The sequence below is a fragment of the Rhyacophila brunnea genome, unplaced genomic scaffold, assembly GCF_057557595.1.
Source record: "Rhyacophila brunnea isolate RB1 unplaced genomic scaffold, BYU_Rbru_1.0 scaffold_12, whole genome shotgun sequence".
Classification (NCBI taxonomy): domain Eukaryota; kingdom Metazoa; phylum Arthropoda; class Insecta; order Trichoptera; family Rhyacophilidae; genus Rhyacophila; species Rhyacophila brunnea.
Genome location: NW_028232774.1, coordinates 17952493 through 17971248, shown reverse-complemented (window position 1 = coordinate 17971248; position 18756 = coordinate 17952493). Strand labels below are relative to the sequence as shown.

At 35.9% G+C, this 18756-nt stretch overlaps 1 protein-coding gene across 1 annotated transcript in view; it reads right to left on the bottom strand.

The window, feature by feature from the left end:
• px (MAP7 domain-containing protein plexus) overlaps positions 1 to 16465 on the bottom strand; it is a 140604-nt gene extending 124139 nt beyond the window's left edge. Inside the window, exons 1-2 of the mRNA XM_085940085.1 lie at positions 16344 to 16465; positions 6089 to 7377 (exon numbers count right to left, since the gene is read on the bottom strand). Coding sequence (XP_085796211.1) covers positions 6089 to 7377; positions 16344 to 16375 — 1321 coding nt within the window. The 5' untranslated portion in view covers positions 16376 to 16465. The remainder of the gene's footprint in view (positions 1 to 6088; positions 7378 to 16343) is intronic.
• Between the last annotated feature and the right edge of the window lie 2291 nt (positions 16466 to 18756).

Genomic DNA, 18756 nt, shown 5'->3' with positions numbered 1-18756 from the left:
TATTGAAAGACCATTGCGTTCAGATAGGAGAGTTTCAGGCCCTATGAGGGTTATTTATATATATGAAAGGATGATAAACAGGTTAATTTATTGTTCGTAAAGTCTAAGTAAGGTATGATACGAGGGTGGGTCAATAATTCCTTAGAAAAAAGCATTAAAACAGTTTTTATTTTTGTATTTTTTTTTATTTCTCAACATAATCTCCTTGGAGCTCAATACACTTGGTTAGACGTTTCTCAATTTTTTTTAAACCGTCAGAAAAATAAATTTTCGGAAGGTCCTCAAAATAAGCATTTGTCCGATCGATGACTTCTTCATTTGAAAAAAAACGTTGTCCACTTAGCCATTTTTTTAAGTTTGGGAATAGGAAAAAGTCACTGGGGGCTAAATCTGGCGAATACGGTAGGTGGTCGAACAATTCGAACTTGAATTCTTCAATTTTAGCCATTGATCGTAAACATGTGTGAACACGGGCATTGTCCTGATGAAAGAGGATTTTTTTCCCGTTTAAATGAGGCCGTTTTTCTTCAATTTTGTTTTTTAGCTGGTCCAGTAAAGATGCATAATAATCCCCTGTTATTGTTTTTCCTTTTTCCAAATAGTCAACGAAAATAATTTCACGTGCATCCCAAAATACAGTAGCCATAACCTTACCAGCTGATTTTACGGTTTTCGCCTTCTTTGGACATGGTTTGCCTTCGCAATCCACTGCTTTGACTGTTCTTTCGTCTCGGGAGTATAGTGGTGTATCCATGCTTCATCTACAGTCACAAAGCGACGAAAAAATTCATCCGGATTGCGTTGCATGAGCGACAACAGGGCTTTAGAGGCCACCACCCTATTGCGTTTATTGTCGACTGTGAGCAAACGCGGCACCCATCTTGCAGAAATATTTTTCATGCCCAATTTGTCATGTAAAATAGAAATGACGCTACCTTTTGAGATCCCTGTAACCTCAATTATCTCACTCAACTTTAATCTTCGGTCACTTAACACCATTTCGTGGATTTTATTGATCATTTCTGGTGTAGTCACCTCTACAGGACGTCCTGAGCGTGGTTCATCCTTTGTTGATGTACGACCACGTTTAAATTCATTTAACCAGTTATAAATAGTTGCAAGTGAAGGAGCAGATATGCCGTGAACTAAATCCAACTCATTTTTTATTTCCTTTGCTGTTAACCCTTTTATATTAATATGTTTAATAACAGCTCTAAACTCAATTTTCTCCATTTTCCATTTTTCCATTTTCCACAAGCATTTTTTTTTTAAATGTACGAGAAACACACAACAACCCGACCAATCTGATTGAAACTTCGCAGCATACTGAATCGGTAGTGCCGCTGCATGAAAACAAACCGCTTACAGTACTAGTCGCGCCACCTGTCGGCTTTTCTAAGGACTTATTGACCCACCCTCGTATAATACATTCGACTTAGATTGATAATAAATAAACAACGAATAAGATTAATAAGATAAGAATAAGATAAACCTTTAATTTCAAGTGCCAGTACATATAGATTTTTTTAGTATTATTATTGTATTTTTTAACATTTAATGACTATCAAACGCGTAAAAAAATTATGCGGCTCGACGTCATAATAAATATTGCACGAGGCATTCACAAATTTTTGTTATCGACGTTATCGTACTTTTTATGTCACCGTGTGTTCTTTCTTCTTTCATATTCGAACTCGTTACAGTTACTTCTTCTACTTCTTTCATATTCGAAATACAATGACGTACAAGCAATTTATTTGACTAAGTAGAGATAGATATTCTAGATATTCCAGTGAAAAAACGTCATTAACATGATAGAGATAGGTCAACCTCATAGAGGAAAGGAACAGTGAAAGAAAATACTCTGCTCTAGAGCAGACCGACAACACACTATGGAGATGTCTTAAATAATTGTAACAAGAACTAGTTATTAACCATTATCTAAACTACGTTTCCGAGGGGTAGAAAGACGGGATGAGGAACGAGTGGCAGACAGTACATGCTTTCACTCCACCGCCCGGCACACTCTGTGGCTTAACGAACGATAATAGCGCCTCCAAAGTTATTATGATATAGTACCAGAAAAAAGGAAGAATACCCTCGTTTTGAATTACGTAGCACTGAAGTGTGCAGGATATCTAATGAGAATATTTATAAAGTTATTCCTGCCGAGCGTAGGAAGAGAAGTGAGTTCTTTCTTGCTGTATGACGAAGGCAGCAACCCGATGGACCAAATCAAAATGTTCGTCATAGGTACTTCAATAGATCTTCCCTTTCAACCGATGGATGGAAACACTCCCAGAAGATTTGACAGACGAAACCCAGACATTGAATCAAAATACATCTTATAATAATTATTGACTCTAAGTAGGTACTACAATCCGACGTGGACATCGGCCGCCTCACGAGTAGAGTTGGGTTTCGGGAGTTTCCCCGACGGGAATTCTCGAGAAATTTTCGAGATATTCCATCCCGAATCTCGAGAATTGAAATTTTTAACATTTCGGGAAATCCCGGATCTCGAGAATCCTCTAGAGGGATTCGTGATTTCTTTATTATCAAATATTAATTGAAAAAACGATTATCTATATCAGCGGTTCCCAATCTGTGGTACGCGACTGGATAGGTGGTGGTACGCGAAAAATAATCAGTAATGGCGGACATAAAAAGTAAAAAAAAAATCAGTCGTAAAGATAACATTTAAATTATTGTATTTTTTTTATAATTCATAATTTTAATTAATAATATACATTTTTTTTTCATTTTTTTATACAAATAATTTAATTTAATTCTATGTAATTTTTTTTTTAATAAAAATTAGTTAAAAAAAACTTTGAATGTCCTGGTTTTGAATTTCGACAAGAAATGAGCTTCGGCACCTTTTATTAAAAAAAACGTTGTGATATGTAAAGTTCAAATGTCTCATTTTTATCAGAAAAAATAAAACCTTTGGTATTTTTTTTAAACATAAATAAATTGAGTTCTGGGTCATTTTTACGAAGTGGTACAATTAAGCGTGATGTACTACCAAGTGGTACGCGAGTCAAAAAGGTTGGGAAATGCTGATCTATATGGAAAAAAGTTGACAGAAAACACAAAACGTTCAAGGACTGATCGGGGCATTTAAAACAATTAAGCTAACGTCGACTCAAAATGAGCGCAATTTTTGCAACATCAGGAAATTTAGTGTCTCAAAAGCGTAAGCGATTGTCAGACGCAGCGATTGATAGTCTGTGTTTTTTGAAATTCTATTTTAATAAGTAATGTTTTGAATTATTTTTGTTTTCCTACTTCTATTTTATTTACATAAATTAAAAAAATCATATTTTTTTGGAATCTGTCTGTTTTTAGGATTTTTACAGATTTTTTTAAATTCCCGATTTCTCGAGAATTCTTTTCTGGAAATCCCGAATCTCGAGAATTCAAAATTTCATTATTTCGGGGAATCCCGAATCTCGAGATTGAGATTTTCTCAGGAAATACCTACTCTACTCACGAGGTGGTTTCTTAGCAATGTACATCAAAATATGGTAGTTAAGATGCACACATAACAAAGTTACATAGGTGGTGAAAATATATTGATAGTTTACTAATCACAAAGTAGCATATTAATTAACTGTGATGCCTCATCCCACAATAAAGTAAGCCGGAGCAAAATTTTGTTACTACATAATATAATATTAGCTTTCAGTGGTACATACATATTCATCGACTATTAATTTCAATCTGCTTATAAGTCAAATTTCATTGAACCATTTTAAATTTTAAATATTATGCAAAATTCATACATGATTGCATCATCGATAAACCGATTGATAGCGTGTGTAAAATTTCCACAATAATTCGTGTGTATTTGCCCTCCAAACGTAAATAAACGATAAGGAAAATGATACGTGATAAGGTCTCGATTCTATTTACTCCTTGTAGGTAGGTACTTCCCGAAGCTGCTAACCTATTTACCCATTTAATATTTACAATATTGTTTGTACTGCAGGCCTGATATGTGTAACGCAAGCAAAGTAAATCGAATATATTGGCCAACAATCAATAAGTAGCCACTGAAAACTATATAATTAGATGATGTTATTCAATATATTATTAATATTATTATCATCATTCATCATATTATTACAAAAATATTCTATACTAAAAAAATAATATTATTAAGATTCACTAGTGATGTCAAACGCCATTATTATCATTGATTGAGTTAGCATTAAATTTACTCGGTGAAACGCCACTTTACAAACTGGATAAAACATATAATAAATTCTATCGATCGGTGTAAGTATTAGTTGATTCTGGCAAATAATAATTCAGAGTAATACCCCATTTACACGTGAATGGATTTACTGCTGACAGTGCGTATTATCGCAGCCATAACGAGAAAATGCATGTGTAAACACGTATTATCGTGCAAGTTGCAAGATTGCATGCATGGATCAAAAAAGTTCAGAAGCTTCTGAACGCGACAGTTAGAACATGTGAGATATGTAGTAGAACGATAATGGAACTACAACGCGCAAAACATTTTTGAGGTTTACCAATTTTCACAAATTATCAAATAACACCATACAATGACAACATCGTGTCTCGCTTATTTATTATTATTATTATTAGACCATGTCCGATCCTAAAATGATCATATGGGCCTCCACAGGGTTGAGGTTTGTATTAACGGATTTATTTTTACGAGAAATGGATATCAGCCATTTGCTCAACCTATTAGGTCCATACTCTGACTCACACACAAATTAAAAAACAATATGTGTACTTGCCAGACCCAGGATTCGAACCTGAGCTTAAGCCGCGCGCTTGAAAAATGAGATTGACGAGACATGCAGCACTTTTAAGTGTAAATAGTTGTAACCGCGATAGTTGAAAATACACACTACTGGTGTCAGTAAATCCATGCACGTGTACATGCGTTATAAAATTAAATACTTAAATACGATTTTTTTTTAAATTATCATTAAATGTATCATTTCTTGAATAATAACGAAGCAAAATAGATCTTGTTTCTTTCTACGGGTAAATCTTGGTAGATAATAGTCGTAGACAATGGCGTGACAACCGAAATATATATCGTTAATTTTTAATAATAAACCAAACTGTAGAATTGAGTATAACTTGTATTATCATTTTTGTTCGTGATTTTTTCTTAGTGGACAGGTAATTATTGCATAAGTACTTCTAAGAAATTAAATAACTACATAGTAGGTACCTAAGTACCAGAGAACTCCGATAGGCAATATTCAATACACTGCAGGGTTTTGAATGTGAGTGTCCTACGAAAATGAAACACGCATTATACACGTGCAATAATGTGTGTACTACACCAATATTAAATGAGCGTCAATGCGTAAACCGAGAGCAGTTGTCAATATTCGGCGTATGGCGTGTTTAAGTTTATTCCTTACCCGTTAGATATTTCAGTTCCCATTATTTCTGCGTTCCCTGGTAAGTACCCAATTCAAAAACTTAATCATGTTCGGGAACAGTTTTGTATGCTTACATTCAATGGGAGAGAACCGAACAATACAATGTACCTGATTCCTTTTGATTGAAACCATATTTTGGAATAGGGCGAACGGTAAAACAATAATTGAAACGTCACACTGAAAATCTCGACAAATTAATCATAATCGTCAATAATTCAGATTACATGAAAGGGTATAATTATTAAATTCATGAATGAATTTTAAGTGTTGCAGATGGCTATACAGTTGGACGTCTTGGTTTCTCCACTACTTACACTAAATAAGCAATAGTAGTAGGTAAATCAGTATTAAGTGGCACCGTGGACGTGGACACGGAAAAAGCGCCTTGCAGTTGTGATGATATTGTTTGCTACGAGAGAAACAGGCATCGCAGCAAACAATTCCAATACACGCGCGAATCGCCTACGATGCCACTGTATATGTACTGATTTAAATCTACCTACAATACAACACAATTACAGTGTATCTACATCTACCAACTCTTTAAAAATAATGATTCTATATATTAATATTGTGAGTTATTTAGATTACTTGTCTACAAAGAAACTAAAGAAGACTAAAATTATAGAATGAAGATGAGTTCTCACCAGTGTACTGTAACCCGTCGACCCTTTTCAGAAAGTATATCCTCTCGACGTGGGGCTTGCCACCCTTCTCGTGACTCTGCCACTGCTTCCGCAGGAGCGTCCAGCAGAGCTGACACGCCAGCATCCGCCCTCCCGGCCACCCGAGCGGAGGCGCATGCGTCTCCAAAAATTGATAATAAGGTTCACCGGGGGGCACTTGCTCTGCCCTCGAGTAGACGGGCCACTGCTCCGTATGGGAGCGCGACCCGCACACGAAACACAGCATCACGGCACTGGGATTCACACTTTCACTATGCGAAGAAGAATTCACCACACTATGACCGGGCTGTTTGCTCGACGCGTACTCCCCCCCTGACCTCCTGGCGTCCAGCGCTTCGGCGTGCTGCTGTTTGGCCACGGAATATTCGAGTCTCCGGTGCTGGTCGGCTTCGCCGGCCGTCAAGCTCTGTCTCTGCTTCTGCGGAGGGTAGTCGTGCCTTCTTTGGTCTTGCTGCTTGACCGCATAGTGGTCCGGAGCTTTTATTACGTAAGAGACTTCCCTGACCTGCGCGGAAGCTTGGTCGGCCTCCGGCGCCTGCTGCTGGTGCGGAGGACCGCTTTTGGAATAGTCTCGGTAGGGCGAATCAAAAACTGCACCGTCGCCGGGTTTATTCGCAGCGGACTCGTCGCCTTTACTGTTCATAAAAACGACTCCTTCCCTACCTTCGGGCTGCCCTTTGGAATTATTACCGGTGTACTGATTCGAGTTAGGATTCGCACTGCCTTGTTGCACAGATTTCAACGCAACACCACTTGAAGTATTGTTAATATTATTAAACATAATGACTGCCGCGGGGTCTTTCGGGTCCTGTTTAGGCCCCGCGGCAATAACTTTAGAACTAGTAGAGTTGAGATTGGCTGCGGCATTATTGACGACCGCGACACTGTTCTCTTTGACTTCCGCAGGCTTGACGGGCGTCTGGTTCTGTCCTTTGGGGGTCCCGCCGCCGCCGGGGTCGGGTTTGTTTGTACTATTGCTGTTGACGGCGGACGGCGGCGGGACGGCGACGTCGGCGGGCTGGGGCGCGGAGTTGACCGCCGGGGAGGGCGGCGAGGAAATGGCGACGGGCGGAGGATCGGGCGGCCGCTTGGCGGAGTTGTTAGAGGGCTTGTCGTGCACTGTGGGCGGTAAGGGCGGCGGCGAGGGGGGTGGCCGAGCGCCCCCCAGAGCCCCGCTCTTGATGTACGCCTTCGCCTTCTCCATGGCACGGCCTGCGGGTGGAGACGGCTCGCCGCGCCACGCCGGCTCTCTGGCAACAGAACAATACACCCAATTAGATATTATTATATTTTCAAAGTAACAATTATCTACATTAGCTCATCAGACTTATGAAAATACTACACACCTCGCTACGAGATAAAAATATGTCACTAAATCAACCATGAGAAGAAATGGAGTATAAAAAGTATTTGTAATCGGTGCACAATCATGATGAGTCAACTGTCGATGTGTGGAATAAATATGCAGGTATAGGTATAAGACCGAGGATCGAGAGTTGTGAAAGGAGATGCACCAGATTAATTTTTAAGACGTGCAAAATAAACATCGCCAATCTGTATCAGTACTTAAAAAAACGAATACCTATTCGACAACAGATCCATATTTAGATATAGCAGGCAATTGCAACGATGAACTGATAGTCAAAGAATAGGTACGTGCTAGAAATACAAAGAGTTTCGCCTTTCTAGTCAAAGTAAAAATGTCATTTTTTTAGTCCAGGCACTAACGGTAGTCTTTTCTAATCAATAATCATATCTCTAGTGCGTATTATGTACCAATCAGTGGTGGTAGTATCATGGCAAGCGATTATAAAAAAGAGCTGATAGTAATTAATTGGCACCCACGAGGCCTTATGACTACATGGCATACTTACGATTGCAAAAAAAAATAGAAACTCTATCGCATAAGCAAATAGTTTATGTCATATCCCTACGACAATAATTCAATAATGGCTACATATTACTACAACATTGAATATGAAATAAATTAATCCAATAATATTTGAATCGATCAATAAAAGAAACGGGGATGGATTGTGGACCCGTGGCCAGATTGTGTTAAAATAATAGTTATAAACATACCACATGTAAGGTTCGATAGTTTTCAAGAGTTGGAGGGACAATATACTTTATTTTATGCAAGTACATAGTACAGTAGAGCGTAGACCAGGGGTGGGCAAACTGTGGCCCGCCGGGTATTTTTTTGCGGCCCGCCATTATTAATGTACTTCTGATTACGAATAACTTTTTTATAATTTTTATAAAAAATATTGACAATAGATTAAAATTTGAAGAATTTTTGTTTCGTAAATGTATTATCTCAGTACGTCTTCCTTGCGTCTTATCTCACACTATGTAACCACTATTTTCTACGTTGAACATCGATTGGGAATGAATGGAAAGAAATTTTGGATTGTAATCCATCCTCGCTCTGGATGTAGATATTGTATGTAGATCAATAGATATTGATTGTGTACCGACAGAGCTACAACTTGAGATTATTGATCTGCAGTGTGACACTGATTTAAGAGAATTGCATCGTCGTGAAGAAATCTCCAAATTTTACAATGCCCTTAATTCAGACAAATTCGATCAACTTAAAAATTATGCAAGAAAAATGTTCGTTATTTTTGGATCAACCTATATATGTGAACAAACATTTTCGATCATGAACCTCAATAAAAGTTCTTTACGATCAAATATCTCCGATGCCCATTTAGAAGCAATTTTGAGAATATCAACTACAAAATTAACACCTGAATTTTAAAAAAATGTACAACAGTTTCATTATTCTCATTATTTTTTTTGTAATGTTTATTTTTCGTGATAATAAATAGTGTAGGTATATCTAAAAATGGTATTTTACTTGCGGCCCGCCGCTCATTTCGAATTCTTGAATTTGGCCCTCGATCCAAAAAGTTTGCCCCCCCCCCCCTGGCGTAGACGATGGATACCAGAAAAAAAAGTCCTGCCTATTTCCCGGACACAAAAATAAATCGTATGTGCGCATATTCACGGTAAAATGGTTCCACGATGACATTAGTCATATTTTTTTTGGTCATACAGGTATTAATACATGGCTTTAACAACCCCCGTGTAACAAAAAATAAATAAATTACTAATCCTACAGCTACATTCCATTTACTTTTTTATTCGCATAATGGGGTGAAATCACAGAACAAATTAATAAGAATACAATTAATAGCGCCTGTATACATGCATGGATTTACTGGCAGCAATAGTGAGTATTTTAAACTATCGTGACAATAACTGTTTACACGTAAAAGTACTGTCTCTCCAATGCATTCTTTAAAAGTAAGCGAGACGCGATGTTGTCATTTCATGGTACTATTTCGTACTATTTGACAGTTAGTGAAAATCGGTCAACCTGAAAATTCGTTCGCAGTTCGCTTTTTTCTGGCAGGTTCGTCACTAACGTTCCACTGCGCAGGCGCAGATCGGAAAAATCCTACTGTCGCATTAAAATTCAGAAGCTTCCAAAGTTTTTTGATTCATGCATGCAATCTTGCCAAATGCAGGATAATACATGTTTACCCATACATTTTATTGCTATGGCCACGATAATACTTACTGTCAACAGTAAATCCATTCACGTGTAAACGGGGTATAAACGACCAAAGTTTTGACGCAGACAAAAAAACACTCGATGTGACATTATGGCATGGTTTATGAGAGGATTACGAACCGATTTACATATTCATATCCAATAGCGAAAATGAATTCGCCAAGTTTCGCAACAGCTGGCTGTAAACAGCGACGCCGTGGCTCAGCGAAGAGATCACCCGGACGGATAGCAAACAGCGAGCGACTGCCCAGCGAAGGATCATGCGAATCCATCACCGCAAGAATGGCTTCGACGCCGATTCTGCGGCACGAGTGGCTCTCAGACATCACGACGCGATATTATTCATTCCGCAATGCGCTAGATAGGTGATATTTCAAATAGGATACAGACGGAATAAGCCTGCGAGTGATTACGAAATGTAATAATTTCTGCCCATAGAAAGTAGCGCATGGCTCATTATCAGGCCAGATAATTTATTACCATCCCAATCACTCGGTAGCCTGCCACGATGGGTTAGTTCGATAAATCATATTAGACCGGGTGATACGGTTAGTTGAGTATACATAACGTGCGGGACGCAATTTATTTTTTGATTCATCTACTGAAAGTCATGATGCCAACCCCAGAAGTGGTTGTGGCTCCCACACACCCAGAGTTGGGTTTCGGGAATTCTCGAGAATTTTTTGAGATTTCCCATCCCAAATCTCGAGAATTGAAATTTTTAACATTTCGGGATTCCTTTATTATTAAATATTAATTGAAAAAACGATTTTCTATATGAAAAAAGTGGACATAAAAGACAAAACGTTCAAAGACTGGTCGGGGCATTTAACACAATTATTAATCCAACATCGACTCAAACTGAGCGCAATTTTTGCAACTCAGGAAATTTAGTGTCTCAAAAGCGTACGTGATTGTCAGACGCAGCAATTAACAGTCTGTGTTTTTTGAAATTCTATTTTAATAAATAATGTTTTGAATTATTTTTGTTTGCCTACATCTATTTTGTTTGTCTTCTTACACAAATAAAAAAAATCATATTGTTTGGAATTTGTCTGTTTTTACACTGATTTTAGGATTTTTACAGGTTATTTTTTAATTTCCTGATATCTCGAGAATTCTTTTCTGGAAATCCCGAATCTCGAGAGCATCGCCCGTAAACCAAGGTTTCGTATGGACAATATGACAGATGGAGTTTCTATTGTAATTCGTCACCATGGGACGTTAGTATAATATCAAGTTACGAAGTAATTCCTAGAACTAACCGCGGTAATAACCCGATTGACAATTTTATTTTAAAACCGATTTGTGTGTTTGTAACATAGTAAGTAAGGATATTCAACACTTTAGTTTTCTCTAAATGGTATCCTAAATGGAATCCCAGGCTCCCGTAAACTAAAATTAAGGGCATTCTGTATATTTTTAGTGATGTTTGGTATTTTTATATAGATCCACTTGAAGTATTGAGTTGTTGAAGGACTGATGGCGACCCCTTTCTGTGGTAGTCAAGTAACATGCGATCTTCAATATATTTGATAAATAGCCATTTTTACTAGTCAGGAAACACTAAAATAATTAAAATATTTTTTTACACGTGAATTATCATTTAATTATATCCATCACCATATCACATCAAATTGCATAGTATGCCATATATTTCTAAATGTTATGCATCAGACCAAATGTTTGGTGTGCGTTTATCGGACTTAACTGGCCGATCTGCCATGACAGACCCCCCTAAGCCAGGGCCCCCAGGCTAGAGCCCTGTATGGGGGCCACGCTGACAATCTTTAAGAATGAGCGTAGATGGGGTACTAGAAAATCACGGCTTCTGAGGCTGGTTGACGTAGAAAATGAAAAACTTCCCGAGTTCTTGTCGTCAATAACACAGTGCCTAAACTGCCTAAAATATACAGAGCATCACGGAGCCAGATTCCCGAAACACAGAGCTATGACGATGACTACATTCCTTCAAAAAAAATAGAAATTCAAACTCATAAATAATGAAGATTTCTTAACAATTTAAGATTCTGCATCGCACTAGCTGAGACTGGATTGTGTTTAATTTTTTGATATAATAAACATAATATTCTTCTCTCGTAGATAGGTACACAAAAGAGAGATAACTTCAGCGACTACCGCCAGCACAGGTCAATGTTGCAAACAATAAATATTTATAGTAAGTATAAATATTGCATGAAAAAAAATTATATTAAATATCACGTATGCATACCACAGGACGTCTATTAATGGCAAATCTACATAAACATTGAAACTAAAACAGAAAATATGTTTTCATATCGATATCTCGACTCAGACGTTTCCAAGCAGGCGATTACGGACCAATTTTCAGTAAATCACGGAATACGCTAATAAAATGCCCCATTCTAGGATCCCCGATAAATATAATATACTCTTGTTAAAGTCAATCTAGTTCGAGTATATGCATGAAACATAACGCACGCAGAACAATTTTAATCTGAACAATTAAAGTGAAGGCATTAATTATCATCGTACCATACATCAAATTCAAAGCGTAAAAATCACTTCAAAAATATAATGTGATGTACCTATTAATGAGTTAATGCAATCACGGTGTTTTCATATTATGCATTAAACTGCTGCGGATCAACTGGGCTGGAAATAGTCTACATTGACCAGTGTACCGCTCGATCGATGGAATGAAAAGAGACACATTGGTTGGACCTGCTTGGTGAATAGGACTGGGATATTGAGACGATTGTATGAAGATACTCGAAGGGGCCATGGCTTGATTTGGGCTGTAGAGACATTGAAAGTAAAAGTTTTAGTAAGTAGTAGAAGTAGAATTATTAATTTGAAAGAGATATATTGTAGATATACCTACATCGTAAAACAGGGCGCTGTATCATTTTCTAAGATAAAATTACGGTGGACTACTAGAACCAAGAACTTTTCATGTAATAATAATTGCCAACAACAACAATGAGCGGTTTTAGTATGGTTCAATATTATTTGTAACTAGAAAAATTAATATGCTATTCGCTAGGAATATTGTTTATAAATAAAAGAGGTGATATCGGTAGGATTTTGATCGTCTTGATTGTGTACCGTTATTATCGACTTGGCGCGAATGTTAATACTGACGGTAACTCATAAAAGCTAAAAAGTGGATTAGGCGGTAAAATTTATTTACGTATAGGTATAATAATATGTACCTACTGGCGTGTTAGAAGTTTGGGAAACTCGGTCCTTAGCAAAAACTTAATTTTATCGTTCGTTTATATTTCCACATGACTCGTTCACGCTGTTCTGGTAATTTTATTCACGTGGATGCCGCCAATGATACAATCAGCATTACCTGATAAGAGTGAATTCAGTATCGATGTGTAATCAATAATCACTAATCAGAATTATCAACGAATAAGCATAATCGATGATTGCATACTATTATCTTATAACTAATCTTATAAACATAATAATAACCGTCAAATCTATCACTAATAATAATAAATTGATAACAAATAAAATGACTATTACTAAACCGAGTGGAAATATAGACACTAAAGCGAATTAGACCAGGCTCCCAGTAACTTTTCGTATACATAATATCGTCACTGTTCTAGCAGAAGACACTAATTCGAAAAAATTACATATTGAGTTAGTTATACCAAAATGTTCCTTATTTCAAACTTTACCGTCTGGAAACCTTCTTAATAAATAAACAGTCTTTATTTTAAAGTCATCCTTTTTACGATTACTTAATAAACTCACATGATAGACCATTTCAAACATTTTAACAACTTCAAAGTCAAATTACTCAAAACTAGTATTTTCCAGTTAGTGTGTTCTGCCAGAACAGAGACGATATGCGGAACACCTTCTGACGATTGATAATATAGGTTCTAGGGGTCTAGAAAATAATTTGTACCAAAACTAATGACGAATGGACATCATTCCAGACCAGATTCTTTAGTTATACCATGCGAATGTAATTTTAACTGCCATAAATTATCTAGTATTTGTAAGAAATCGGCTTTAGCATGTGCATATTTCATTGTGAAAATGTGTAAGTAGTATAAAGAACTGAAGCAGTTGAACAATTGCTCGTTTGTGTACGTGGATGTTGCTTTAAGAAAAATGTGTATTTAGTGTAGTCTGTATTCCATAAGCTGGCGTACACGTCACGTCGTTTGCGGACGGAGAGCATTGTGTCATCGCGTTCGATCGTTGCAAGTTTTCAATAGTAGGGAACGAGAGAGAATGCAGTGCTGAATGCTGAAGCGGGGGGGAAATCGCACGCCAGCTTGTTGTTATATTAATTTACTCACCTACCTATAAATGCAACCTACACTGTTTCTGGGTTAACCATTTTACTAAAACTAATGTCATATTTATAGTTGTGGTATAAAAAATCAAATTGAGTGATTATATACACATACTGCTAAATTAGGCAATCGAATCCCAGAATGATCCCAAGAATCGATAATTTTGAACACATTGTAGGTACTACAGACTATTTTCATTTTCGAGCCGTCCTGCGACCGTGCTGATGGGATGGTAAAAATTAACGCATTTCGAATCGATCCGTGCTTTGGTCTTACTTTTATTGAAGAACTCTAACAATTTTGGTTGGTTTTTATAAATTTTTTAATTACCTCAATAAAAAAATCGACCACGAATATTTCCTGACAACATCGATATTATATATCTTTGTGACCCCATACCTATAATTATCATTTGTATACGAAAAGTCTATGGGAGCCTGGACTAATAATCTTGTTATAGCGAACACGTCGCTTGATCTAATAATATAACCCAGTCCAAATATGAATATACCAACCATAAAAGACAATTAGGTATCATCATTCGACCATGTTTATAAACAAATATTAATATTTTAACTAACGTTTCTACGATCGTTAAAAAGAATATTTGTATTTCATTTGAATGTACACATAACTCATCGATAACAATGATAACATATCGACATTAAAGTAACGTGGTGGATGATATTTATAGCGTCTATTGTTTTGTAAAAAATAAAACCAGTTTAGTATCGTGTGAATTCTTTCTTTACTCCTTCACAACACAACAAGCAGGAAATATATATTTGACATTTATAATGCAAGACAAAACGCCAATACCCAATAGCATACGATGTAGGTACTAAATAGGAATGCAATAGATGCTTGAAATTGAAATAAAACACAATCAAACATAAGAATTTAATATCAAAATAATGCAGTACCTACTTAAATCTAAATAATATTGAGAAAACAGAGAAATGGCTGAGCCTAATTGTTATTTTATGTTAGCATTTATTATCAATTACAAGTAAGTAATTACACTATACCCAGGATCGGGTCGATAACAGTTTCTGCTTTTACACCATAATCAAGATCAATACTATAAAAATAAATGATTTGTCATTGCTCGATATATTATGGAATGAGCTAGTCAGTAAATATTTTATCTCACTTGCCATAGTAAATAATTATAATTAGAATGTTTACGTAAATGCAATATAATTATTAATAAGATTAATGCGTTCAATAATTTTGAGTGGTTATGAAAGTGGAAGGAGGACCTATGTAGAATTTACATAGGTAAAGATTTTAAATTGTCAATAATTAGTCGTTACCGAGTCGGACCCGAAAGGTAAACTGTGTTAACATAAACACTGATACAGTCGAGTCAAATACGAATTCATCTCATTTAAATTGAGTGCGAATGTAATTTTGCCGAAATCAGCATCGTATCTACCATTATTATTTGCTAAATAAGCGAATGGGGATAAAAACAATTTAAAAAAGCTTTTGGTCTCAGATAAATTTAAATAAACAGACGAAGTGTATCAATATCTATACGCAATAATTTGCCAGATAATATCACAATTTTATTCCAAGAACCAACATAATGGTGCTAATAAGTATAGTATTTTTCACAACGGACAATTAATAGCGTCCCGTGACTGTCAGACAATGAAAATGGCATATTATGAAAAGTAATCTTATTCACAATCGATCCCCTCTCGCGTAGGTATATATTATTATGTAATAATCAGCCAGCAACCTTCCAGAGACCTTCCGATCACTGTGCGATTACGTATGTCATAAACCATAAAGCTACACAAATGATTTGGTGTCAATCCCTATTATCCCAGTCTAGCACTCTAGCCGCTGCCGAATATAAAACAGAACTGTAAAACACTAGATGTAACAAGATAAACATATCGCGGGCCATTCAAACTATACCTACCTATATATAAAATACCAACTATGTGGGAGAGCCAAACATTTATTCAATTATTCAGTTTATTTAGGTATATCAAGCTAAAAGGCTTTGTTATCGGCCACATGTCATTATTTACACTGTTTAAAATGCAGATAGATATACTTTATAATTAATATTTGCTAGTGTTTTTCTTAGAGCGTCACGAGTCACGACCAACCAATCAGTAATTGATTAATTGGTAACTTATCCAATCTTTATATTTAATCTGAACGAAATCATTGTTGTATATAATATAACATAACATATTGTCGAAATACCTACAATTTTCTTAATTAGTCTTGATATAAATTCAAAACATAGAAAAATGAGACGAAATAAAAACAAATAATGTATCATCAATATAATCAAAATCACCTGCGAAATCTAACCAGTGTGTGGGCTTTCATATCTCCCTTGCTCTCGAACAATGATTATAACCCAAGATTATAATCAAAAACTACACATCAACACCATACTTATCTCAATAAATAAATAAAAATAAAACAGATAAACATGAAACAAACACAGACTAGTCTTTCCGATATAATGTTTAAAGTGGGAAAAGATAGCTGTTCGAACACGTCCGACGGTCCTGGCGGACGAACATAAACTGAACTCCGAACAGGCAGCCGAGGCAGCGGTTTTTAATTAGCGAGATATAACTAATTGATGACGAGAATAATATTTTGAATTCAAGATAATATTGCCATAAATTAGACGGAAAAAATAATGCTGAATGAGTTTGTTATTAATGTTATTATCGTCATGTTTTAGTTAAAAGGCCCCCTAAGTTTAATTATTCTTATCGGTGCAAAATAAGCTAAGACACAGGCGCGACCCTGCGTTATAGTTTAAATCAGTGGTAGAAACCTATGTCAGGCGTGCCACATTTGACACGAGCGGAAATTCAACTAGCACGCTGAGTTGTAGGACCTCAACTGTGTGGACACATGTCCAAACACTGCGAAATTTATTCGAATTCTGAACGCGGTGAATATGCAGGTAAAACTAAAAAAACTTTCGGTCCTGGACCCTGGACGAAATGTTAAAAGTTTCATTTGGACTAAAAAAAGTCTTAACCAGGATTCTGAACAGAAAATATCGTCGGGGAAGAAACGTCTGGCCGAAGGAAAAACTACTGTTCCTAACTTTTGGCACGGACGCCCATTATTAGTTTTTTTTTTTTTTTTTAACTTTTTTGGCGTCTAAACAAACAAGGGTTCGCCATCTCGGATATAGTACACATAGCACTGATATTATGCATATGGACCTAAACCTGATCGTACGATTCGTGAACTACGGAATCTGCCTGGCTTGTCAGGGCGATTGATTAAAATCGGAAATAGTTTATTTTGTGCCTCGATTAACTGATTTAGAGTTTCCTTGAGGTTTATAAGGGTAGTAGAAATGAGTACCTATATATATTACTACATAGTACATACATACCTACTTATAAATTAGCAATTTATACTTTTCAGTGTTATATAATAATAATAGTACAAGACAAAATCAGAATTCACAATTAATTGTTATGATTTTTTACAACGTTTTTATTAGGTCGTATTCTTGTTTGTCCGGTGGTTGTTTATCCAGTATAAATCTTACACTTGATTTTTAACTAACTTCCCGACTAACTTTTATAATATACCAGAACACGATGCCAATGCATTATTTTAATACTTTTAGCCATCTTTGAGTAGAATTGAATTCATTTTCAGTTAATTCTGTTTTGTATGAAAAGTTATTTCAGAAGAAATCCGTAAAAAGTAAAACACTATTATTGGTTGCTAGGGGCCCTGGGGTTCTAGCAACTAAATTATTAATATATACGTGCGTTACTATGGAAATCAATATGAAATGTCAAAATGACATTTCAGTATTCTATATTTGATATTTATTTACTATAATATTTATATTATGAAATTTTATTGATCGTTTAAGCTAGTCAAGTCAAGTTTATATGATTCAACAGAAAATTTACAAACGTTGTATATAAAAAGTTCTTTTTATCTTGTAATTATTTGTGATGAAATTATAGAAACTGATTGTACCTACCTACTCGTATTATGAAAAAAATACTTATAACTATAAGAAAGGCTATTGATTATTTTGAAGAACCAATACATTGATTTTTATTACCCAAGCACAGTTGAATTATTCTAGTTCTGTTAATTTGCGTTGCGTTATAAGTATTCTATCTGACTAATTTTATGCAATATATTAGACACTCATAAAATTTTACGGTAAAAATGCACACTGACATGTTGACTGTCGCTAGCAATATTGTTGGACGGTGATATCCATTTGTAGATGCAGGGAACACAAAAATAATGAGATTTGCGTTATTTTCTGGGTGTGGTAGTAAGAGAGTATAATTCTCGATTTTGATGAAATGTGGAATAAATTCAAACACGTGTAATGTCTTGTAATGAGAAATGTTATGTTCAATAGTCATACTAACGTCTGTATCGTAATATACATTAATGATTGCCATGTAAACAAAACGCGCATTCAATGTTTAGTATAATATGTTATTACATTCTGAAAGCTTTGTATTTCTTGCGGTTTATTGCCCGACCGTCAATAAGTCATAAATTAAATCTCGTTCCAAATTCTTGGTCTATGGTGATTGCCTTCACATTTCTATCTTATTAATCTGTTCTGTGGACGGTTCACTCAAATCCCTTTTTGAGAAACATGGATCAATACGTCTTTTTAGTACGATGTGGATATTGCAACGGATTTGGGTCGAAATGCAAATAACCAAAAGCCTATACAACATTACCAA